This window comes from Oryzias latipes, chromosome 12 (assembly GCF_002234675.1).
Source record: "Oryzias latipes chromosome 12, ASM223467v1".
In the NCBI taxonomy this organism is placed as follows: Eukaryota; Metazoa; Chordata; class Actinopteri; order Beloniformes; family Adrianichthyidae; genus Oryzias; species Oryzias latipes.
In genome coordinates this window covers 24,899,737-24,923,459 of record NC_019870.2, presented here as the reverse complement: position 1 = coordinate 24,923,459, position 23,723 = coordinate 24,899,737, and the positions used below count along the sequence as shown (strand labels likewise).

At 41.3% G+C, this 23,723-nt stretch overlaps 1 protein-coding gene across 4 annotated transcripts in view; it reads left to right on the top strand.

The window, feature by feature from the left end:
• Nucleotides 1-20,560, top strand: part of dennd1a (DENN domain containing 1A) — a 29,028-nt gene extending 8,468 nt beyond the window's left edge. For 2 of the 4 annotated variants that reach the window (XM_004075069.4, XM_023960519.1), the window contains 20 exons: nucleotides 517-566; nucleotides 1,302-1,421; nucleotides 1,688-1,757; nucleotides 2,591-2,671; nucleotides 2,815-2,868; nucleotides 3,230-3,340; nucleotides 4,936-5,036; nucleotides 5,380-5,425; nucleotides 5,602-5,703; nucleotides 5,782-5,907; nucleotides 7,575-7,676; nucleotides 7,780-7,867; nucleotides 8,816-8,856; nucleotides 9,899-9,970; nucleotides 10,350-10,406; nucleotides 10,648-10,797; nucleotides 13,044-13,108; nucleotides 14,545-14,682; nucleotides 16,253-16,481; nucleotides 18,130-20,560. In XM_004075069.4, coding sequence (XP_004075117.1) covers nucleotides 517-566; nucleotides 1,302-1,421; nucleotides 1,688-1,757; nucleotides 2,591-2,671; nucleotides 2,815-2,868; nucleotides 3,230-3,340; nucleotides 4,936-5,036; nucleotides 5,380-5,425; nucleotides 5,602-5,703; nucleotides 5,782-5,907; nucleotides 7,575-7,676; nucleotides 7,780-7,867; nucleotides 8,816-8,856; nucleotides 9,899-9,970; nucleotides 10,350-10,406; nucleotides 10,648-10,797; nucleotides 13,044-13,108; nucleotides 14,545-14,682; nucleotides 16,253-16,481; nucleotides 18,130-19,167 — 2,841 coding nt within the window. In that variant the 3' untranslated portion in view covers nucleotides 19,168-20,560. Of the gene's footprint in view, nucleotides 1-516; nucleotides 567-1,301; nucleotides 1,422-1,687; nucleotides 1,758-2,590; nucleotides 2,672-2,814; nucleotides 2,869-3,229; nucleotides 3,341-4,935; nucleotides 5,037-5,379; nucleotides 5,426-5,601; nucleotides 5,704-5,781; nucleotides 5,908-7,574; nucleotides 7,677-7,779; nucleotides 7,868-8,815; nucleotides 8,857-9,898; nucleotides 9,971-10,349; nucleotides 10,407-10,647; nucleotides 10,798-13,043; nucleotides 13,109-14,544; nucleotides 14,683-16,252; nucleotides 16,482-17,819; nucleotides 17,938-18,129 lie in introns of all 4 variants that reach the window. The other 2 variants (XM_020707847.2, XM_011482025.3) reach the window with 2 other exon arrangements.
• Nucleotides 20,561-23,723: the final 3,163 nt, after the last annotated feature.

Sequence of the window (23,723 nt, the reverse complement as noted above, 5' to 3'; positions counted from 1 at the left end):
CACACTCTCATACGCTCATCTAGCTGCAATTTAGAATCAGCAATGGACCTATGAAACGTGTTTTTGGACTGTGGCAGAAAACGGGAGTTTCCAGAGAAAACCCTCATTACACGAGGAGGACATGCACACAGAAAGGTCCCAGCCGGAATTCAGACCAGGACCTCCTTCCTGGGAGACAAGAGTGCTACAACAACACCATGCAGCTCTTTGAAATAACTTTCCTTGTTCAGTGGAAGGTTCTTTGAGCTCCTTTTGGTGGACTAGTGGAGGATTTGACCTTTTTTTGGCCTCATTTCATTACATCCATTCTGGGTTGATGGAAAAGGAAGTTATGATGATGTCTGAACAGACTGTTCAGCTTCTTTCTTAACAGATAAACCGGAAAGACAAAGATGAGAGCTGTCATCAGAGTCTTTACTTTTTAGAACTTCTTTGGTATAAAACGTTCCGTGCATCTGAATCACAGACTTTATTTTCTTTCAAAATGCAATAAAAAAAATCCTCTTTATCCCACAGGAGACTCTACAAACGGTGCCCAAATTCTGCTTCCCGTTCAACATGGAGAGGTATTGGCACACAATTTGTCCTTGTGTCATTTCTTTTACGTTTGCTTTGACTCATCTAGCGTACATGACTCAGACTGAGCTGAACTGTTGACGTTAAAGCTGTAATGATCTTGACTTTGAGTTCAGAGGCGTGGTCATCTTTTATAGAGCCATTGTCGTCTTTCACTGTTTTCTAGAAACGACCAGGAAGAACCTGACTTTTAGTCATAGTTAGAGTCAGAGCACGTTAAAGAACCTAGTGCGCTGCTTTGATTATAGGATTGGCTGATTGGAGTGGGACAGGTACTTTAAATCCCCTTCGTCAGCTAAAAATGTCCTTTTCCAGGTCCTGAACAATACATTTAAGAAATGTTTACCAATAGGAAAACAAAAGAGAAACAGAGACCTGCATTTTCTTTAAGTGTAAACTATCGACCTATCCGTTTAGCTGATATAGACAGAACCGCGCACAGAAGGAACAGAACGTTCGACAACACATCAGTTTTAGTAAAGTTTAAGGCGCTCTGAGTAGTTACATGTGAGGCTCACTACAGCTGAACATGACACTGGTTTTGGTGCAAGCTCTTCCTTTTTTGTCAGTTCAAGAAAAACCTGAATTTGTTTTTCCTAAATTTACATTTCAAATATAGAGATAGCAGGTCACTTCTGAAGCCTGGGGAGTTTATGTTTGCTGAATAGTTCATTGTTCAAGTTTTCTATAATCTGTCTGCCTCCTTCTGCTCTTCGACTTCTCAGTCCCACAGTCAGCCAAGTCGGCCAGAACTTCACATTTGTGCTGACCGATATCGAGAGCAAGCAGAGGTTTGGCTTCTGTCGTCTGTCTTCGGGTGCACACACCTGTTACTGCATTCTAAGGTGAGGTTCTGTTTGGGTTTCTGTCCTGGGACAAACATGTTTTCTTTACAGAACACCTATTGCTCAGTTCTCAGTGTTCTCCAGTTATTTAGCCAATTCATTAATTTAAGAATGCATTGTAGGAAGTTTTCTGATTCAATAATGCATAATTAAAGGCAGCTCTAAATTTGGCTTGCTTTTATTCGTTTGCATGGTTGTTGTTTGTATTTTGATGTGTGCACTCAAACTTACGGAGTGCGGTAAGCTGCTGTTTTGTTTCCCGTCAGTTACCTGCCCTGGTTTGAGGTCTTCTACAAGCTGCTCAATATCCTTGCAGATTACTCCGTGAAAGGCCAGGTCAGTCTCACTTTACCTTGGTTTTTTCAGAGATGTCTGGTTGATGTCTGTACCAGGTCCAATCATAATCCTGCTGTAACGCTACGTACACACTGGGCATGTGATGCACGTTCAAGAACACGTTAAATGGGCATTCTTTTAGTGCTTGGTGTTCACACTGGACTAGTGCATTACTCACAGTTGGAAGAGGCTTGGTGAGAAATGTCAAAGCGGTGCCATTCTCACAAATCTTGCTCCAGGATTTTTTCTTTCACAGCTCTAAATTCTCCTTCATGAGCAATTCTTAAATGGTTGGCACTTCTCCTTACCAAGTCCTAGTCCCTGATTGCTCAAAGTTCAATTGGGTAAACTTTTGACATGCATTCAATGACTGTTTGTTTTGAATGTAGAACTCTGAAACACGTGTACACACGCACTTACATAGACTTTATGGTCGCTTGATTGCGCATTTCAGAGACTGGTGTGAACGTAGCACAAGCTATTAGGTCTTTTTTGTTTGTTTGTGTTTTTTAACTCGGTGGTTATGTTGCTAAATGGTTTGTTAGTGTATGATGGGAACGTAAAATGTTTGAACCTTTAACACTGAAGATGGCGACGCCAAAGCACATACGTTCTTTGAACTATTGTTACTCTTTGACTGTTTATGCAGTTAACATAATTACACTAAACACTGCTTTTCTGCACTTTAGAGTCTTTTGGAATTACAGACAAAATGTTGTGATAATTGAAAGAGCGTCAACAGTGGAGCTAAAGCTCCAGGGTTAAAGGATTGACGGGTTTTTGTGGTTGTGTAGGTGTGTATTAACATTTTCAGGCATTTGTTAACGTTTCAGGAAAGCCAGTGGCAGGAGCTTCTGGTCTTACTGCACACACTTCCCGTCCCTGAACCCGGAGATCCCATCCATCTTGGAATGGTGCGTTCCAATGTCAATCAAATAAACTAGAAAAACACGAAGTCTCCACACACAGAACACGGTGCCTCTTGTCATCGGAGTCCATTGAAGTGAAGTGGTTTTGGATCCTTCCAAGTTAATCTCTGACTTTCTGGTTCCTGCAGCATTCTTTCTTCAGTGTGCCTGATATCAGAGAGCTCCCCAGCATCCCTGAGAACGTGAGTGTTTTTACCGTCATTGAAAAAGAAGCTAATGGTTCCACAGCCACTAAAAAAAACCTCAGGATTAGTTCAGAAAATCAACATCTGAGCTTTGCAGGTTGTCCAATCTAAGAAAGCATGTCTTTCTCACAGGAAAATATACGTATACTTTAAAAAGTACGTTTGTTGTGGTTTTGTTGTAAATAAATGAACTGTGAACATGTTTTACACAAATGTTTCTTTTATGAGAAGCCGATCGGTGATTTTTATTGCCTTCATTACTGAAGTTATACATTTAAATGTGATACATTGATTTAAAAATGCCTAAATTGTCATAGACTAACTAGATTACGTAGATTACGTTTGTTTTTTTTTGCAGAGAAACCTAACGGAGTATTTCGTAGCTGTGGATGTCAACAACATGCTTCACCTGTATGCTAGTATGCTGTATGAACGACGAATCCTGATCTGCTGTAGCAAACTAAGCACTGTAAGTAGATTCAGCTCTCATTTCCTCCTGAATCCATGTAAGAATCCTTATTGTATCCTGGACATTTTAAAATCAACAGACTGTTTCCATCCAACCTTTAACTTGTTATTCTATAGTTAGGAATGATACAGAAAATCTCCAAACTCTCTTTCATTTATACAATATAAAGACAAGAAGTTTCTGAACATAATGTGAGTCCTTCAGCATTATTTAAAAGCATTTGTTTTGTACAACAGTTTAAGACATCTGTTCTTTTTTCTTTTTTTTACTAAAGGCAAATGAGGCTAGGGTTTCCTGAGATTTTCAGATTCTCCCACAGATTTTAACATCATAAAAAAATGCATGTAATCACATACAGAGATTTTAAATTAATGTGTTTTATCGTTAAAAGACAAAACTTCAAGCCCACATGACCCTAAGTTAAACAGTGGTGCCCTCTTGTTTAAACAAAACTTTTTACTGTGGAAACCAAGGTGGGCAAATGGGCCAAAAGACCAAGAAGGGCCAAAGCTTCTCATTTTGAAGCTTTAAAAAGATATAATAATGTTATTTGATGTTCACTTTAACCGATCTAGAGCTGAACTCTTAATCAGTCAGATGCAACATTTCAGAGCAGAAAGACCTCCCAAGCTTCACACTGTGGTTAGAGTAATTCATTGTATAACGGTTTTAGGGGTCACCCTGGCCCCCACCCTAGATTAAATACTGTTGTCCCCAATTCCATTGATTGCAGCAGCAGCTGTTGAGTAACGTTGATCAATAGTGCTGCATATTTTAGGAGGGAGAGTTCTGAATTATTCTTCTTTGCATAACCTTTGTAATTTGCCATTTTAGAAGGTTTTGCTGAGCGTTAGACGTTTAAGAAGATGCCAAACCAGGTCCAGATCAGGACTCCAGACCTCTTCATTCTGTTCTTCTAAAGCTGTTTTGAGGCAGACTTGCTGCTGTGTTTTGGATCTTTATCTTGTTTCTGCATAAACCACTAACAGGGGGAGAAGATTCTCCTCCAGAATGTTAAAGTTAAAGTCCCATTAGTGTAATTTGTTCTCCGCCTAACACCCATCCTCTGGTGGAGCGGTGAGCTGCAGACACAGTTGTACTCGGGAGCCATTTGGATGTTTAACCCTCCAATCCAACGCCGTAATGCTGAGAATCAAGCAGGGAGACTTGAGGTCCTTTTTAATAGTCTTTGGTTTGACTCAACTGTGAACATGAACTCACTCTTATGCCACTGCGTTGGCAATGTTTGTGCAGACAACACAATTGTGGTTCCATTTGATTGGAAAGTTTGGATAGTGTCTTTGCTCTGTCCGGTCTATGTCTTCTGCCTTTTTAACATGCTCAGTTTTCTCTGTCTCCTATACTCTTAAAACTGTCTTACCAGGTTTATGATCAGAAATGTCTCCTATAATTGAAGTTGGAGTTCCTGTTGTGGATTTTTATTAAGAGTAAATATATGTATTTTTTACTCTGTGTTTCTAGAATATTCAGCTTTTTTCATGTCACTTTCCTTTTGCAAAAAAATATGAGTGAATTTCTCCATAGAAGGTGAAGCGCTGTGAGCTGACCTCTGTGCTCTCTGTACTTCCCCACAGTTAACAGCTTGCATCCATGGATCTGCAGCCATGCTGCAGCCAATGCACTGGCAGCATGTTTACATCCCTGTTCTTCCTCAGCACCTGTTGGACTACTGCTGGTGAGTTAGCTGCCCTCATTCACACTAGGGAAGCTCTTCTTTTTATCGTTGTGAAGAAAGTCTGGTCCACGTTTCCTCCCAAAATCTTAGGATTCGGTAAATGTTGTTTTTGCCCCATTAACTTGGTATTCCTCCCATTACTATACAGTAATGGTTTATGATCTTACTTGTATAACTTTGTATGAAGGTTAATAATAGGGACTCAACAACTGTCAGGCTGTTTGAGTTCATTCATATCCTGGAGACGGCAATAGTCTGTAACCATAGTTACTCCATAGACTTCTGTCACCAGAAGCAACCGCTCTGCTTTGTCAAGATCATAACTGTGGATTTATTTTTTTAGTGCTCCAATGCCATACCTCATTGGGGTACATTCCAGCCTCATGGAGGTAAGTTGTTTGAGCTCCAGAGCAAATATGAGCGACATTCTTGTAATGTACCGTTCTTTGTGGCATCACGTCCTCCAAGTCTAATATCTGGATGTTTTAGGGTTGAATTAAATTGTACTTCACAGAGCAGCTTTGTTCTGACCGCCTCTCTCTGTGTGCTTGCTTTGTTCATGTAGAAAGTTCGAGGGATGGCTCTTGATGATGTGGTGGTCTTAAATGTGGACACGAATACACTAGAAACCCCTTATGATGACCTCCAATGCCTGCCCAATGATGTGGTGAGGAACCGTCGCAGTCCGGCGCTGAGAGTTGCGTCAAACGATCCAAAGAGTTGACCGTCGGGTCTTGTCTCGCAGGTTTCCTCTTTGAAAAGTCGTCTCAAGAAGGTTTCTACAACAACAGGCGATGGTGTGGCACGCGCTTTTCTGAGGAGCCAGGCGGCTCTGTTCGGGAGCTACAGAAACGCTCTGCAGATTGTGCCGGTGCGTCGATTCCGTTGATTATAAAGAATGGTGGTAGGGAGCAGAAAAGGGTGGAGCTGCCTAGTGTGAGGCACTTTTTGGAACCCCAGTCCATCATTCTGTAATTTGCCTTCTTAGCACTTCAAACTCCACCATAAGAAAAAATACAGTCAACCTGGTTGGACTTTTGTCTTCCTCAGGATCTGCCTCCTATTTTATTTTTGGATAAGACCATTGACTGTATATGAGAACTGGACTGAGTGACTCCTCCCCCCGTTCCAAACAGGAAGTACCCGCTGGCTCCAATAAGCCAAGAGAAATAAACAGCTGTTACTCATTCTATTGGTCAGAATAACCATTCTTGCTCTGATACCTTTGTAAACATGTTCTTGCTAATCTTCTCATTTTCATGATATTTATTCTGTAGTGCAATTCATTCAAGTTATAAACTGGCCAATTAAAGTATGAGGTCTCATTTCAAACGTTCATAATGTTTGATTGACAGATTGTCATTGTTTACTGATGATGTCTGGCTCCAATATGGCGGCATCAATATCGCAAAAAATGGTGACTTCATTGAGTAAACCATTTTCTTAGGGTGATGTTACATTTAATCTGTCCAGTTCTCATTGACGGTTAGTGGACTGAGCCCTTAACTGCCTTTGGTGTTTAGTAAAGTGTGAATGTATAGATGAAGACGGCAATGTTAATAATTTGGTATATTTGGGTTTTTATTTACAACTAAAACTCATTTTGTTCAAAAAATAGTTTCCTTGTGAGTTTTTATTTACTAAATGACAAATCACTCAGTTTCCATAATTTCAAATTATCTGATGAACAAAACATGTTGGATATTAAGCAGCATTACGCATTTGTTGCAAGAAATAAAATCGAGGACAATCTTCACGATTAAAGACAATCATTCAGATAAAGACTGTGGGGGGAAAATTCAAAATCTAAGAAACAAATGAACAAAGGAAAAGCAGAGCAAGAAAGTTTTCTTAACTGTTTGTTCTTCGCTAATATTTAAGACCCACTCAGGTAAAAATAGTTATTTTGGGGTTTTTAACATGTTATTGTGGCATTTTCTCATGATAAAGGACACGTTTAAGGAAAATTAAGCTTAAAATTGTATTTCTAAGTGTTTCTTTTTTCAAGTTGTTGGGAATCAGGAGCAGAGGAAACAGTTCTGTTTTAAAAAGCCTTTAGATGTGATGTAGGAGATACTACAGCAGGCGACAACTTCCCTGCTCTGCTCCATTCTGATGCATCCACCTGTAGACCAATAGATCCATGTACGTCTTTGTTTTCCTCGTCTGAGCTGACATCTGGCTCAAAACTCTACAACTGGATAGCTCCTATATTGCTCACTATTTTTGTTGCACCAGTAATGTTAAGTTGGGGGTGTGAGGGGCTGTAAGCTAGGGGGAGAGTGTAAACAGAGGGATGGTGGAAAAGGGGGCATGCTTACTCCAACCCACAACTAGGAGGGGAATTTCTTATGAACTCCTGCCACACTGCAGAAATGATGTCCTAGAAAGCGACAGGCTTTTAAATTTTGGCTAAGAACAGCATCGTCATGATTAGAAAACCACAGGGAACGCTTTGAAAATGGATCAGAAGGGGATCAGAGTGGGACTTTAAAACAGAGTTATGATGAGAATAATGTTGCTTTTCTCTCATTTTAGGGGGAACCGATTACATTTAATGAAGAAACCTTCATCAACCATCGCTCCAGCGCCATGAGACAGTTCCTTCAGAACGCTATTCAGCTGCAGCTTTTTAAACAGGTACAGTACACACACCCCCACACACACATGTACGAGAAGAGGCCGAACGAAACCCACTTTGATTCATTTACGACTTTTCCATTAAATCTGCTCTTGAATCCAGTTCATTGATGGGCGCTTGGACATGCTAAACGCTGGAGAGGGGTTCAATGATATCTTTGAGGAGGAGATCAGTATGGGTGAATATGCAGGTGAGCCAAAAATGACAGAGGCAGCTTCAGAAAAAACAGCTGGAAGAAACTGTAACCGAATGGAGGAAGAGAAGCATTTAGTTGTCTTAATAAAGCTTAAGTTGTTTGAGTGATTTCAAATTTCCAACGACAAAACTGCAGAACAAAAGTTCAAAAATGTTTGGAAAAGTAGAAATACCTCATAACATGTCTAATTGTTTCTGTAGATTCTATTCTGATCAAGCTGAACAAGTTAAAACATTTGAGTTGGTGTTTATGCCTCAAGAACAGAACACATGGGTCCATACAGGGAACTGAAATGACCTTGAAGATTTTGGCTGTTCAGGGTTATTGATGCTCTTTTGCCACACCCTAAATCAGGGGTGTCAAACTCATTTTCACCGAGGGCCACATCAACATAGTGTCTGTCCTCATAGGGCCAGATATAACTTATACATATAACTAAATGTAATGAAAATAAATGTAACCACTCCTTAATGTTAAATTACTCATTTATCTATTTATTATAACTTTTTAAAGTGACAATTCCAGTTGGATAGAAAACATACGTTTGCTTGTTACTCTAGCATAAATCCTTTTAAATTTGATTCTGTCAGGTTAGGTTATATGGATAGTGTTTAAGTTCTAATGTATCTTTCCCATATTTCAAGTCTGATTACCCCTAGATATAAATAAATACACACCAATTTTTGTTATTACTTAAAAGCTTTTATGCTCTCGCGGGCCACATGAAAGGACATGGAGGGCCGCATTTGGCCCCCGGGCCTTGAGTTTGACACATGTGCCCTAAATGATTTAACAGCTACGTTTTTTACATTCATGTAAGGAAAGCAGTTTTTTGGTATTTGTGTTGTGTTGATGTAAATGACAGAGCTCTGTTGTGCACATTTCCCTCCGCTGCTCTCCTGTTTTAGTGGAGGAATGACTGCTGATGTCTTTGTCTCATAGGTAGTGACAAGACTTACCACCAGTGGCTCTTCACTGTGAGGGTAAGATCTGCTGAAGCACATTTTTGACTTTTTTTTTGCCATCATGAATCACACAAACGATTATTAAGAGAAGATCTTAACAAACAATAAATACATTTTTGTATTTCTTGATTAATTTAGGAGTTTATTTCTCTAATGAATATAGCCATTTGAGCACCAATTCAAAGTCAATGTATTCTTGGAGAACAATACGAAGAAGTCGCGCAGAAAAATGATCACAACAACAACAAGGAAGTACAATCATTTTCATCATCCAATCATTTCAGCCCAATTAGGGCCAAATTGCCATTACTGCTTTTTAAGAATCAAATTTGTATCCGTCAAACTGATCGTTTGCGTTTTAAGCACTGTTTTGAGCACCATGCTAGCCACAGGTGTGAGGAATAGAAAGGAACTTTACTCAGTGATGTTGTCATTTTTCACTGAGATGTCAGAACAGAACAATCCCCAACAGTCCCAGCCAATAGCAGCCTAACTAAAGACCAACATCGCCATTTTTAACCCTCAGTAATAGTGTTTATTTCTCTGTTAATGCAGTTGTTAATAAAGATGTGTACAAATCTGTAGTCGTTGGCGTCTTCAACCTGGCTTTACACGTGGTTTTCTTACAAATGGATCCTTCTGACATAAGGAGGCATTTTCCACCAATTTGGTTTCACTTTTGCTTATTTATATCAATGGAACACAATGGCATTCTCCAGTAGAATAATGCTGCTGCACATGCTGGGATGATCAATAAGTCAGAGAAAATATCAGGAACATCTTTACATTTTTAGCTAAACCACACCACTGAGTCCTGCTGAGACGGCTCAGAGCTGCAGCCTACTTCTCGTAAGGATGGCATCATTATCTCTATGGTAGTTAGTTTGCAAAATCACACAAAACCAATTTGATTGCTAGTGGTTACGAGTTTCTTCTCCATCTTTGCCAAACAAACTCTGAAACTCTGAAAGCTTCTCTTTGACTGAGTCTACAGTACGGCTGTGTCATTTTTTGTTGGACCTGAGACTCTGACCCGTGTATGTGAACACATGTCTTGCAGAAAGGTGGTGGAGCCATCTTCCAAACAGTAAAGACCAAGGCCAACCCAGCCATGAAATCGGTTTATAAGCTGGTAAGTGTGGCTTAATGCATGCCAACTGTCATGGTTTTTAGTTACACTCAACACAGTCAAACTTAGATGATTGTAAAATAATGTTGATTCCTTTAATTTAATTGTTTTCTGTTTTCTGGGAGAGTTGTGGTGACAGAAATATACCAGTAAAACACAGGATTTGTGCAGAACTGCACTCTAATCTCCTTTATCAACAAGTTTACTAGCAGGATGACATTTTTTTATTCCTTTCTAAAATGCACCTGGATTGATCAAACATCTATATTCTCCAGTAGAAAACACACTTTCTATGTCTTCCCCTTTTCTGTGTGTGAGTTTTTAGACTTCTGAGCTTCAGACGGTGAGAAATAGCAGGAATTTCTTTGTGTTTGTTCAACAGGCCAAGGACCATGCCAAAATGCGCATTAAAGAAGTCAAAAGTCGACTGAAACAGAAGGTATGGAACTTGAATTTGTTTATTCATGAAGTTCCCTCTCAGCAGCAGATATTTCAGGCTGGGCCACAAAGGATGCAAGAAAAGACCACATAGCTTTTTAGGGTTTTGACTGTTCTGATTTCATGTTTTTAATAAATACATTTGAGTGTGTCAACTGAACCTGTGGGGGTCCTCAACCACTTTGCTGCACCTCCCCCCTCACTCATGTTGGCCTCCTCCTTTCTGGGTTCTCCTCCTGCAGGAGCAGGCAGAGAACGGCTTCTCCTCCTCTGGATCGGGGGTCAGCGATGATTACAGCACAGCAGGGTTTACCTCCCTCTCTGGTGCCGTCCCACACGAAGCTTTGACCTCCTGGGACAACCAGGGACCGATCACCTTGCACTTTGGACAGGTGAGATCATGATGGTAGAGTTTCCTCTGATGGTTAAAGTTGACTTTTTTTGAATGGAAAATGTGTGCTCATGCATTTCCTGCTTTTCTTTGTGTTCGTGTTTTCTAACTTTAACCCCAATCTACTCGTTGCTACTGAAAATCCTCATCCCTGTATTTATCCCACATTTTTTCTTTCCCATGAATCTTCCAGTAGGTGAAATAACCATCATTGTGGTCCCTGACCACCTTTTCCCTCTGTCTACTGGAGCTTTTAGTTTAGTTTTGACATCATTATGTTGAACGATTGTTCTGTTTTTAACAAAGCATGACTATAGTTTACTTAAGCTTAATGAAATCACACATTCTAACATTTCAAAAGGCTAGTTGGGACATAAAATTGCATTTGTAAAGTCTAAAATCGGTGCAATTTGTGTCTTCATTTTATGACACAGAAATGTTAATGTTTTTTAACATAAAGGTGTGAAAGTGTGTGATTTTATTTGGTAAATTTTATGTCTGTGTTTCAGATATTAAACTACAGCGTTCCCCCGCTTATTCGCGTCTCGATGTTTTCGGTTTCACATATTTGTAGATTTTTTTCAGTCATGTGACTCCTCAGTTCATCACAAAAACTCAGCTCAAGACACTTTTTTGAGACTTATGTCAGAAGAAGGTGCTGCAGGGCGGAGATGAAGAGCATGCCGGCCCGTCGGCTTCCTTGCCGGCTGCTAAGTAATATTTCACAGATATTTTCACCGGTTCCTGAATCGCTATAACCAAAGTTTGTTTCCCTGCACGGAAAATGGCATCAGCTGACTCAGAAGCGGCCGGAATAATTTTTACACACATCAAAAGACAGAGAAACCATCATTTTTTAGAAAAAAACAAGCAAACTCTAACTACACTGTTCTTACTGGTTGTCCATATTAGTTTTGGCCAGTACTACGATAGGTAGAGGATTATTCTTTGGTATATTTCCCCGACATACAAGTTCTTTCCTATCTCCCATTTGGATAACAAGAAGTACAATTTATGTTGATTTTTATTCAAATGAAACTGTTGCTGTGAAATTGAAAAGAACAGGATTAACAGAGCAAGGACTACATTAACCAGCATGAACAACTTCCACACCACAAATTTGAGGACAATATTCAGAATTTTTCGACCCCAAAAGATCTCCGAAAAAGATCTATTGTCCCGACGCAGTGAAGATGACACGTCAACAATTATCTTCAAAGACGCTGGACCTGGATTGGAAATGTACTGAGGAGGCAAGACAGCACAATCATTAAGACAGCCCTACATTGGACATCAGATGGAAAAAGAGGACGGCCGAAGAGTAGAAGTTGAGCTGAAAGGATTTGGACACACCCGGGGAAACGCTTCACCTTGGCCTGCAACCGTCAAAAATGTAGAGATTTTGTTGTTGCCTTAAGCGCCTCAAGGTGTAAAGGGCAGGAAGAAGAAGTGAAGTGAAAACGACGTATTAGTTGTTTTTGTGTTTTGGTATTTGTATCGTTAGTCATATTGTTATGGCAGTATCGATCACTAATATCACAACTTTTCTTCATATTGTGCAACCCTCTGGTTGTCCACTACATCCACAGTAAAAGTGGGGCAGCATTTCAGAAAAAGAACATCAAAAAGGGGGGATGGTAGTGGTGGTAGTGTCATAGTCTGGGGCCGTTTTGCTGCTTTGGGACCTGGAAGGCTTACTGGGGTAAATGGAACTCAGAATTCTGCTTCCCACCAACAAGTTCTGAAAAAGAATGTACTACCATCAACAGCAGGACAAGGATCCCAAACACACGTCCAAGTCCTCTGATGGATTATAATGAATGAGAAGAGGACGTAGCAGTGGTCAAAGTCTTGACCTGAATCCAGTGGAGATAGTTCAGCATGACCTCACCTAAAATATTCTAAATCCCTCCATTGGTTCTGCAAAGATGAGTGGGCCAAATTTACCTCAGAAAAACTCACTGATGGCATCTCAAACACGTGACGGCAGTTCTTATTAACATCAGAGGCTTTGAGCTTTCCACACAAGACCATGTTGGTTCAGATTTTTATCCAAAAACAATTTTTCCATATAAGAACTGCATTGTTTGAGTTATTATTGTCTAATATGTAGAGATTATCTGAAACATTGAAGCATAGCTAACATGTGAGAAACCACCAGGTGTGGAATCACAGTTCAGTGGTTCAGAGAATAGGAAGAGTGTAGGCTGCCTTTCAAAGTCTCTAATGAGTCCTTCTTCTCTGCAGACTCGACCTCAAACGCTTTTGAAGAGGCCAAGCAGCAACGTGTGTCTGGAAAGCAGCTCTGACCAGTAAGTCAGTACTAAACAGTAAGTCAGTACTAAACAGTAAGTCAGTACTGAACAGTAAGTCAGTACTAAACAGTAAGTCAGTACTGAACAGTAAGTCAGTACTGAACAGTAAGTCAGTACTGAACAGTAAGTCAGTACTGAACAGTAAGTCAGTACTGAACAGTAAGTCAGTACTGAACAGTAAGTCAGTACTGAACAGTAAGTCAGTACTGAACAGTAAGTCAGTACTGAACAGTAAGTCAGTACTGAACAGTAAGTCAGTACTAAACAGTAAGTCAGTACTGAACAGTAAGTCAGTACCTAACAGTAAGTCAGTACCGAACAGTAAGTCAGTACCGAACAGTAAGTCAGTACTGAACAGTAAGTCAGTACTGAACAGTAAGTCAGTACTAAACAGTAAGTCAGTACTAAACAGTAAGTCAGTACTGAACAGTAAGTCAGTACTGAACAGTAAGTCAGTACTAAAGTATTACTGCAGCCAAGATGGGAGAGACAGAAGGATTGACATGTAGATGTGTACTATTCTGTGCTCTGAGAAAACACACCTTTAGAACTGCAGTGAAATGATAGCCTCTTCTTAACTGTCTCTTAATCTATAAATTCATGATGTCATCTAACTCCACAACTGTTTTTAAAGACCCACTCTGATTAAAAATTATGTTTTTTTTTGCATCTTTCTCATTATGGTAGACATATATAAAGAAAATTAAGCTCTAAACTGCATTTCTGAGTATTTTTTAAATTAAAATCCTTGTGAATCAAGTGCAGATGAAAAATGCCGTTTGAATAAGATAATTATTTGACTTGGACAATGCACTGGGCCGGCCAAACACCGCCCCCCCCTTTCCCAGCTCCATGCTGATCATCCACTTTCAGACAAATAGATCCATGAACGTCTGTGTTTCCCTCGTCTAATCTGGCATCTGGCTTTAAACTGTACGGCTGGTTAGCTCCAATATTACTCACCGTGTTTGTTGCGTTGCTAATGTTAGGTTGGAGGTGTGAAAGATTTTAAGCTAGCGGGAGAGTGTGTAAACAGAGAGCTCGCAGCCACGGGAAGGGGAAGAGGGAGTGGAGTTGCTATGCGGTAATGGTCCCGCCCACAACTCGGAGGCACATTTCTGATTAACTCCTGCTGCTCTGCAGAATTTATGTCCTAGAAAATCACACAGTTATTTTATTTAGGCTGAAAACGGCATAAATTAAGACGACTGGGAACACTAAAATAGATCAAAAGACTACCAGAGTGGGTCTTAAACACATTACATCTAGTAGTAGTAGAACTAATCACATAATAATCCTAATATGTAGTCATTGAAGGCAGGTATGCTTGACCTGTCAGATCTCTCTTTTTTCTGTTTCTGCTTTTTTGCTGTTTTAATAACCAGTAGATGTGAGCAACAAGCTTTGACTCATCTGTCCTCTTCTTGCTGTAGCTCTGTCCATCCCACTCGCCACTACACAGTCTTTCTGTCGGAGGATTCATCTGGAGACGAGCTGCACTATGACAACGAAGCAGTCTCTTGCTTTCCCGACACTTTCCTCTTATCGGTCCCGTTTGATTGGTCTCCCCTGTACGCATCTCTGATCACTTTTGCATTATTGAGTCAATCAAATCTTTTTTTTTGCCCCCATATTTTTTTCAAAAGAAATCTGTGCGTGTTCTGATCAGAAGTTTGCTGTAAGATCGTCACGGAGGAGTTGAGAGGTTTTAACTCCAAAAGTGTGCATGTGCTGTAGAAAACTGAAGGCCGTACATGTATGTAAATGTGCAGAGCACCGTGATGCTGCAAAGGACAGCTGTGTTCAACTGTGAGCACTGACTTTTGCACACGCATCTATGCAGTCTATGGAAAAGAGGCATACATTCAGCTACTATTAGGGCAAAGTATTGATCTCAGAGAATTGGATCTCCCACAAAAAGCTCCTCCAGATGTTCCTGAAGATTTTACAGCATCTTTACTGATCTTATTTGTCTGTTAGTATGTTTATTTGCCTGTTTTTCCTGATTTTTATTACATTAAAATGCATTCTTGTTACTTAAATGTCACGTTTATGCTCTGTCCTTTATTCATTTGAGCTGAAAATGATTTCAAAAGAGGCAAAAGGGCTAACAAATATTTAAATGCACTGAAAAGTTGATACATGCGCAGATTTTTAAATACTTTAGACAAAAACTTTATCTACGAAATAGGGACAATATTTCCTTATTCACAAAAATGAACAATAGGAAAATCTTTGTGTATTTTTTTCACATAAATCTTCACTTAGAGATTCAGTATCTATTATAATATCTAATATTTTAAAAATCATATGTTTCAAATAAATTAAAGTTAACAAATTGAAAAAGTATAATAAAAAAGATCGTAGTTTAAAAATGTCAGCATTCTATGAAGTTTAATTCTGGCATTTTTGTGTTATAGCAAAGATTAAGGATCTAAAATAAAACTTATTTTTTAATAGTCCTATCAGGATCATATCTGGGTTATTGCTTTTTGTTCTTGATATTCATGACCCAAACAAAGAAAAAACATCTTTTGAACAGAACTGAGACCAAATCAGAGTTAATTAAAATTACAGTTATAAAGCTAATTCTTTAAATGTAAAATATTTATAAATGTTCTTTACAATGATTAGACTTTAAGTAAATGATTTGATGCTCCAACTGAACAGGATCAGGTTTGTCTCTACTTTAATAAAATTGGTGGATATTTAAATAATTATGTATTAAATTGCTCCTAAAGAAATAATTATTTATTACCATTATTATTTTTTTGTTCATGCAACAGCATCTTAATTGAATGCAGATCAGACATTTATATATTTTTAAAATGTGCACATAAATACATTTATTTTAAAGATGATTTATTGTCTAATATATTTATTTTCACACATTTGCCACATTTGGAGTGAAAGCTGCCTCTTTCGTAGTTTCTGGATGTGTGTCTGAGGTCTTTATTAGGTCTAAAAACCACCAATGATTTGGGTCGGACACTTTAGCACCAAGAAAAGCTCATCCGTACATCCAGACCATGATGTCATCTTTTTTGTATTTTTTATTTAGATCTTGGTGTGGTGTGGTGTGTGTGTGTGTGTGGAATGGATGGATGTGGATTCATAGACATGTTGAACTCTGCCCCACAGACCACAGCCATATCGCTCCCTAAAGGAGGTGGACTTGATTGAAGGGCCAGAAAGCCACACAGCCCCCCCCAGTCCAGTGACCGAAAAGTTCTCCAACATGAATCTGCTGGGTGACATTTTTGGCTGCCAGGAAGAACCCGACAACCAGACCATGTCTTTGGCAAAAAGCCTGGAAGACCTAAGAACTCCTAAAGAATCCAAGGAGCTGCAAGCCAAGTTTGGCCATCAGGTCAGAGGTCCACATGCCTGAAATCAAACAATATGTTAACTCTGTGCCAACTATTCAAGCAGGAAATGTTGTTCTTTGAAATCCATACTCTGAGATGTACTACAAACGTCAGTGTCAGTTGGGACCTCTCCCTCTGGGTCGGCTGCTGTTCAGCCGCTGCAGCTCTAGACAGAGACCTGCATCGCCGTTTATCTGTGGTGAGGCTGGTCCCCGCCTGTGATGCTGCATTTGGCTTTACAGCTATTCCCAGAGAGCGAAGTCCCAATTATTAGCGTTTCCAGCAAACAACATTTTGTTGATTCTTTTTAATAACATTGTTATTGTAGCAGACTGGGTTGGACTGGGTGACTGTTGTGTCGCGTTCTAAGTTCCGGGAAGTCATTGAACGCATCAAGCAGAGATGCTGGTTGGCCCTCAGTCCTGTCGCTCAGCCTGTCGTTGGGTAGTTTGGACCAATAGGGTTCATCTATAAGGGAAATAGGAGGGCTGGTGCGGGAGCGGGGGAATAAAAATAATAAAAAGATGGGGGGGGGCACTCTTGGCGGGAGAGACTCGGGAGTTGCTGAATAAGTTGTTCGGCGTTGGTTCCGGCCTGCAGTAACCAGAATAAAGAACCTTAAAAGAGATTAAGTCTCCGTGCCTCAGTGTTACAAAGGGACGTTACAAGATGCTGTTGCTAATTAATGATGACTTCTTACCATTAATGCGACTTCTAGTGCTGCATCGTTCTGTCTGATTACGTGGACCCAAACATTGTCAGTACAGCAACACTCCCACGTTGCAGTGTGTGGTATGTGACAGGCAGCATGTTCTAAGTTTTGACAATCAGTGCGCCTTTTTCCCCTCGCTGCCTGAGCCCACTACCCCTTCCCTTTTCCTTCACACACATTTGCAGCTCCTTCTCAGAGACGGGAGCACAGCTGCAGGGATGGTAATTCGCAGGTTTCAGGCTGGTACAAACTCTGAGATATAACACATAATAGTAAACTGATAGTGGCGCAGATTTGTTCTCTCCAAGCACCGCTATGACTGGTCCTATCACCCTTTCATGGTGGAAAAAGTATTATGTGAGCTTCTTCATCCACTAAATCATTTTCAAATGGACACGCCGTGCTCCTTCACCTCTCTGAAAACCAACTAACCTTCAACTAAACCTGCTCCAGACCAGGTTATGTTCAGAGCTTCAGTTGCTATGGGAACTAAGCATAAACATACCTCTGTTTTTGGAACCCAAAGCTGAGGTTATCCGCTTCCTTAGCCTCAAACTTACCATGGTAACTCACATAACCTGCTTTTTGGAATACCCCAATGGTCTAATGAAACTTTTTTTTATTTAAGATTTTTCTGCAAGCCAGAAGTGGCCATCAAAAGAGCCAGATATGGGTCACGAGCCATGGGTTCCCGACCCCTGAGTTAGGGGGTAACCCCTTCTAAGGGGGTGGGGGGTTGTGTGCAGGTCTGTGGAGGGGGTTCTATTTTAATTCTCATGCTTGTTTTAATATTATTTATTTTGTTTCTTTTTAATGTAAAGCAAAGTTTATTTTTGATGAACATTCCAAACCAAACTCATATTTTGATGTGGAACAGCCTGCATAGTTTCTTTGGTTAGCTTAGTGATAACCTGTACATTCTCTTCTGGTTTTTGCAGCGGATGGACCTGGGTGAAAACTCTCAAACCTTCCCAGGCCTCAGACTCTTCAGCGCCAACAACAGGCTCAGTGCAAGGCAGGACAAACCCGTCCTACCTGTCAGAGTGCCTTCTACCTGCAGTGAGATTCTGTCTGTCCAGGTTGATGGGCAGTCAGAGGTATCTTCCCTCATCTGTGATGGCCCTGCAGGACCCAGTGCCTTGGACCCCTCGGCTTCTGGAAATATTACAATTCCTCGTCCCCATGGAAGAAAGACTCCAGAGCTGGGAGGCGTCTTAGCTCCACCTTCAGCCCAGTCCCGCTCTAAGGTGACAGGCTTTGGGGAAGGAAGGACTACATCAGGGGCACAAGAGTTCAGGCAAGCGCTGAGCATGACCAAAGATGGAGATCTGCTGACGCCCACCCGGCCTGCGGATGACAATGGGGATCTGATCAGCCTTTTAGACCCCCTGAACAACTCGGCTCAGTCTAATTTCGCTACAGTAGCAGACAGGGTGGATCCTGCACCGTCTTCTGCTAACACATCAGGACTACATCCCAGGCCCTACTCACACGGCTTGCCTCCTTTTAGTTTTCACCCGCACTTGATGCTGAACCCCTTTGCCTCGTCTGTGCAGCACTGTTCTCCAACTGTGAGTGGAAATCCCTTCAGTGCTGTCTACAGACCTCCACCAGGTACTTACATGCACCACTCACCTCAGCCGCTGCCCGCCTCCACACTACCAGGCCTTTACAGACAGCACTCACCCAGCAGTTCTACCCAGCTCACTAGTTATGGACTTCCCCAGTCTGCTGTTGCCACCTCAGGTACCCCCCTGCCCCACTCCTTTGATGGCAGTCATGCTCTCCACAGCCCGGTGGACTCCTCATCCGTCTTCAGCTCATCCATAAAGACACCAGAGAGGCCGACACAGCTGCAGGCAGACGGCCAGAAATCCCAGGATCCCTTTGGAGACCTCCTTAACATGGCTCGACCAGTGACACCACAAAAAGTGAAAGTGGAAGACCTTCGAAGGAAGTGGGAAACATTTGAGTGAAGCTATATAAGTCTGCCTTGAGCCTTGCTAAAGGCTAATACTCACATGAAGACGTTTGTTGTTGTTCTTATAAAACTGTAACAACATGAGCAACCTCTGGACAGAAGATGGTAGTGTGAGCTCTTTGTTGGAGCGGATTTACATTTATTAGTGCAGTAAGCATTACATTTGGCAAGTCATTGAGATTCATTGTAAAGTGTTTGTTCCAGTATCTTGGGTTTAATAACCAGGGACACCTAAACTGTCATTATTGGTCATATTTTTTAGACTTTTGTGGCTCAAACAGCTGATTTGAATTTAAGAAGGGACTACAAACACAAAGGACTTGATCAGCTTAAAACACTAGTTGACTGTTGACTTGTACAAATCATTTCTTGCAGTCCAAAAACATCACCAAAAGTTGGGTTTCTGAGCTGGGATTATCTCAATGAAAAGCCAAATAATTATAGACGTTAGCATGCTTCCCTGCCTCAGGCTACTTTAGCTCCACCAGCTACACTGGAGGAACTCACTCTACCATCTAATGTTTGGCGGCGTGCGCATATTCCATCGCAAAAGTAGGAATGTCCACACCACCAGGTCCCGCCCTCCAGAGCCTTGTACAATCAAAACCTTGGCTTCAAGTTTCTGGAGAATTGGTTCATTTCAGAACGAGCCGTTGTCTGATTTGACCCAGAAACACACAGACATTCTTCGCCTGTCCCCTCCCCGTCCAGGTTTTCAGTTTCTAGTATGACCTTCAATGATCCACCTCACAGCCATCAAAGACATTTACCAAACACTGAAATAAGACGTTAGACTCACTCATGGTGAGTTTTACCAAATGCTTTATTTGATGTAAAATCATGATTTTCATTTTTTGTAAACTTTAGAGTCTGTGTGAATAAAGTAGACCTGTGGATGAAGCTGCTCCTCTCTGGTCGAGCATTTAGATCAGCCACTTACTAAAACTGACGTTTGTATGGAAATCCACAATGGGGAAAAGTTTCAACATCCGTTTTCGGTGGAGTAGTGCGTTAGCTCTGAACACACGTACAGATGTTGGATCAGCTGTAGAACCAGGTGTGAGTGCACCTGCTCTCTCTGCCACGTTTGCAGCTGTTTACGGGAACGGACGTCTCTGCACCTGAGTAATCTGTAACTAACAACAATCCTGACAGCATTATAGTGTGTTGTAGCTACTCAACATGACACACATTAGTCCTGCAGTTCACCTGCTAATGCTTCTGCAGGAATTCTGCTTTGATGTTGGCCTTCTCTCCTTGACCTGTGAATATTTTCTGCCTTTCATTGTTATTTAAGAAGACACCTTGTAACGTCACTACAGGCTATCCTCTGAAATTATTTTAAACGTCTCTGTAAAATAAAAGCATACGTGTAATTTGGAGCTCTATGAATGTTGTCCAAGTGAATTAAGTAAAGTGTAACAAGAAGAACCCCCCTGAGATCCTGTGGTATCCATGTCCGAACCAACAAGGACACAGCCTTACCCCCTTTTTTTTTTGGGGGGGGGGGGGGGGGGGCAGCCTGCAATGCACCTTGGGGGGAGGAGCTACTTGGTAGTGTTCCCCCTCCCATGGTTGCCGTATGGAATAGGCCCCTCCCTCTCGGTTTTAATTGCACCTTAGTCATTTAGGGCCCCTTGGTGGGGAGGGTGATTGGACATCAGCAATAAGGAGATGTCTTCTCAGTGCCCTACCCGCCAATTTTAACTGCACCCCCTTAGTACACACACCCTTTACCCCTCAAAATATACACTCCAACACAAACACACATACATGCTCACACACACCCTCACACACACACACACACACATTTCACAAGGAAGGTGGGACCTCGGACCATCTGTCCCCTACCCCATCCCTGGTAGGGGGTACTGAGCCCTTGGCAAAGGCGGCCGTGTTCCCTGGGTCCTGGCTTCCTGGGGCCGGCAATCCTTTCTCCACGCAGGGAGAAGGATCCCCGAGTTCTCTGGCAAGACCAGGAGCCAGGGATCACATCACATCTGAGCTGGGGGGTGTCCGTGTCCCTGTGGTGGGGGTTCTGGTCCCTGCCCCTGAGCGCTGGGCCTGCTCTCCTGGTTGGGCTAGAGCTTGCAGTCTCTGTCCCCCCATGCCTCCCTGCTCTCTGCTGGCCTTGGCCACCCAGAGTGTGATCGCCCGGGGGGTGGTTGTTCTCTATCCGCTGCCGTGTGGGTGTTGGGGGTTTCTGGCTGCCGCTGCGGTGGGGGTCTTGGTGTGGGGATGACTGGGCACTCCCCCCCCTTCTTTTTACATTCAATCATCCATTTTAGAGGAACATGAACACTCACTTGAGCACAGGTGTTAGCTCACCTTTACATAAATAGTTTGCGTGATTTAATGAAATATCTCACACTAGTTGGTTTGAATGTATATCAATGCGTGTGTAAATATTAGTTGTATTGTGTACATGTTGACATGTGGACATTTATGGAGCCAGCAGGTATGTTGATAACATTTGAGTGTGCGTGTGGATAGGCCCCACCCTTTTAGATGTGTTGTACATCTGAACCGAACCGTAATGAGTATAACCATCCAGAAACTTGTTGCTTATGCTGCTTTGGTGTAGCCCCCCCCCCCCCCCCTCTAATATCCCTCTCTCTTCTTCCCTCCTTTCCTTTTCCGTCCGGTCCAGCACAAAAGATTTTCAAATACGATTAAATTGAATAAAGTTTGGCCTCGATTACAAAAGGGGTTTATTCAGACATACCTCTGGTTTGTCTGAAGATTCACAACCCCTGTCGTAAAAGTAAAATATGTCCAACACAAGAGGCTTTCAGCTCTCATCTGTTGTTTGCCCAGCTGTTGGACAGGACAAGTTAAAAAAAAAAGGACACAGCCTTCAAATAGGACTTTGTCTACATGTGAACATTTAAAAAAATCAAGTACGAAAGTCATTGTCAGAATGAACCCCAAAGTTGTGGAAAAGGGTCACACCAAGCTCCTAAACCTTCCAAGGACTGTTCTTTCATCAGAATTTGTCACATAAATATGACTTAAAGCAGCCCAATGTTCTTGTTATACACGAGATGTTCTAATCTGTGATAAAATCTTATGAACAAATGCTGCACTGAGTTTTTGCCGTATAAGTGCACACACGGAGGGTAAAGGGAGACAAATGGTCACCTGCAGCAGAGCAGTTGCAGTGTGTGAGCCCTAAATCCTGACTGAACCTCCTTCAAACAGTTTTTGGTTAAACGATTCCACCATCAGCTAAAACTTGTGGATCAAAGGTAAACTTTTGAAGAGAAGGTTGAACTCCAGCACCTTTGAATTTTAAGGGCTGCACGGCAACGCAGGGGTTAGCACTCTCCTTCAAATTCCAGTGGAGTTCGTTCTGTTTTGAGTTGATGTTCTCCTGGTGCATGTGTGGGCTTTTTCTGGGCACTCCAGCTTCCTCGCACAGTCCAGAAAAATGTTTTATAGATTGATTAGTGTCGCTGTATTGCCCCTATGTGTGCATGTGTGCCAACAGGCTGGTGATGTGTTCAGGGTGAAACAACAGTAGGTGGGTTGGCTCCAGTCAATTCAGTCATCATTTTATCGTCATACGGACAATATTTGGAGCCAGAAGACAACAGTAAGCTGTGATTGGTCTGAGTCAGTCTGAGTCACTGAAAAGCGAATTTTTCAATCAAACATTTCGAACGTTTGACATTGGTGCTTGTGGACACCACGTTTTTATTGAGCCATTTGATTGGCCAGTTTATAACTTGGGATAAAGAGAAAATACTATTCAAAATTTGGAAAGCTGAAGAACATGTTAAAAAAAGGCATTGGAGCAAGAATGGTGATTCTGAATAACAGAGAATAACAAATAACTGTTTACTTCTGTAGACGTCTATGGGATTTTGACTTCTTGGAATCAGCAGGTACTTCCTGTTTGGAATGCGAGAGGAGAGGGATCCCTCAGTTCAGTTCTCAGATAGTCAATGGAAAATCAAAGATTTGTGGCCTTTTTGAAGTTTGAATCAGATTTAAAAGGCTCAAAAGTGACCCAAAAGCAAATGTGGTTTTAACATTCACAACTGCTGCTGCAATCACCTTGCAAACTGACCGCTAAAATAGTTAGAAGATTGCTCAAAATGCTTTTTTTCCAACAAAGCTATTTTTTTTTAGAATTTTTTTTCAATTTGGCCTTCAGATTCTCAAACAAAATTAAACAGCAGCAGGTCTGATCTGCTTTTCTGTTGGAATATCATCAACAATCAATATCTATCCAATTGTTACAAAATCAATTATTTCCTCATGAGGAAACAAAGGTACATTTCATCAATTAGGTCTCATATTTAGAGACTGGATTTATCTTCCACTCGGCCCTTGAGCAGCTTGGTTTATTGCCAGAGCTTTATTTTTTGTAAAAATAGTGAGGAGTGCAAAGTTCATAATTGCTGCAGAGGAGAAAGCCTACGTATGCTAAGCCTATTGCTGTCATTCTTCTCTTCTCTGCTCTTTGAACAGCTGTAGCAATTGAATTTCCCCAATGTGGGATCAATAAAGAATATCTCTCATCTCTAATGCTGTTAGCCTGTTGGT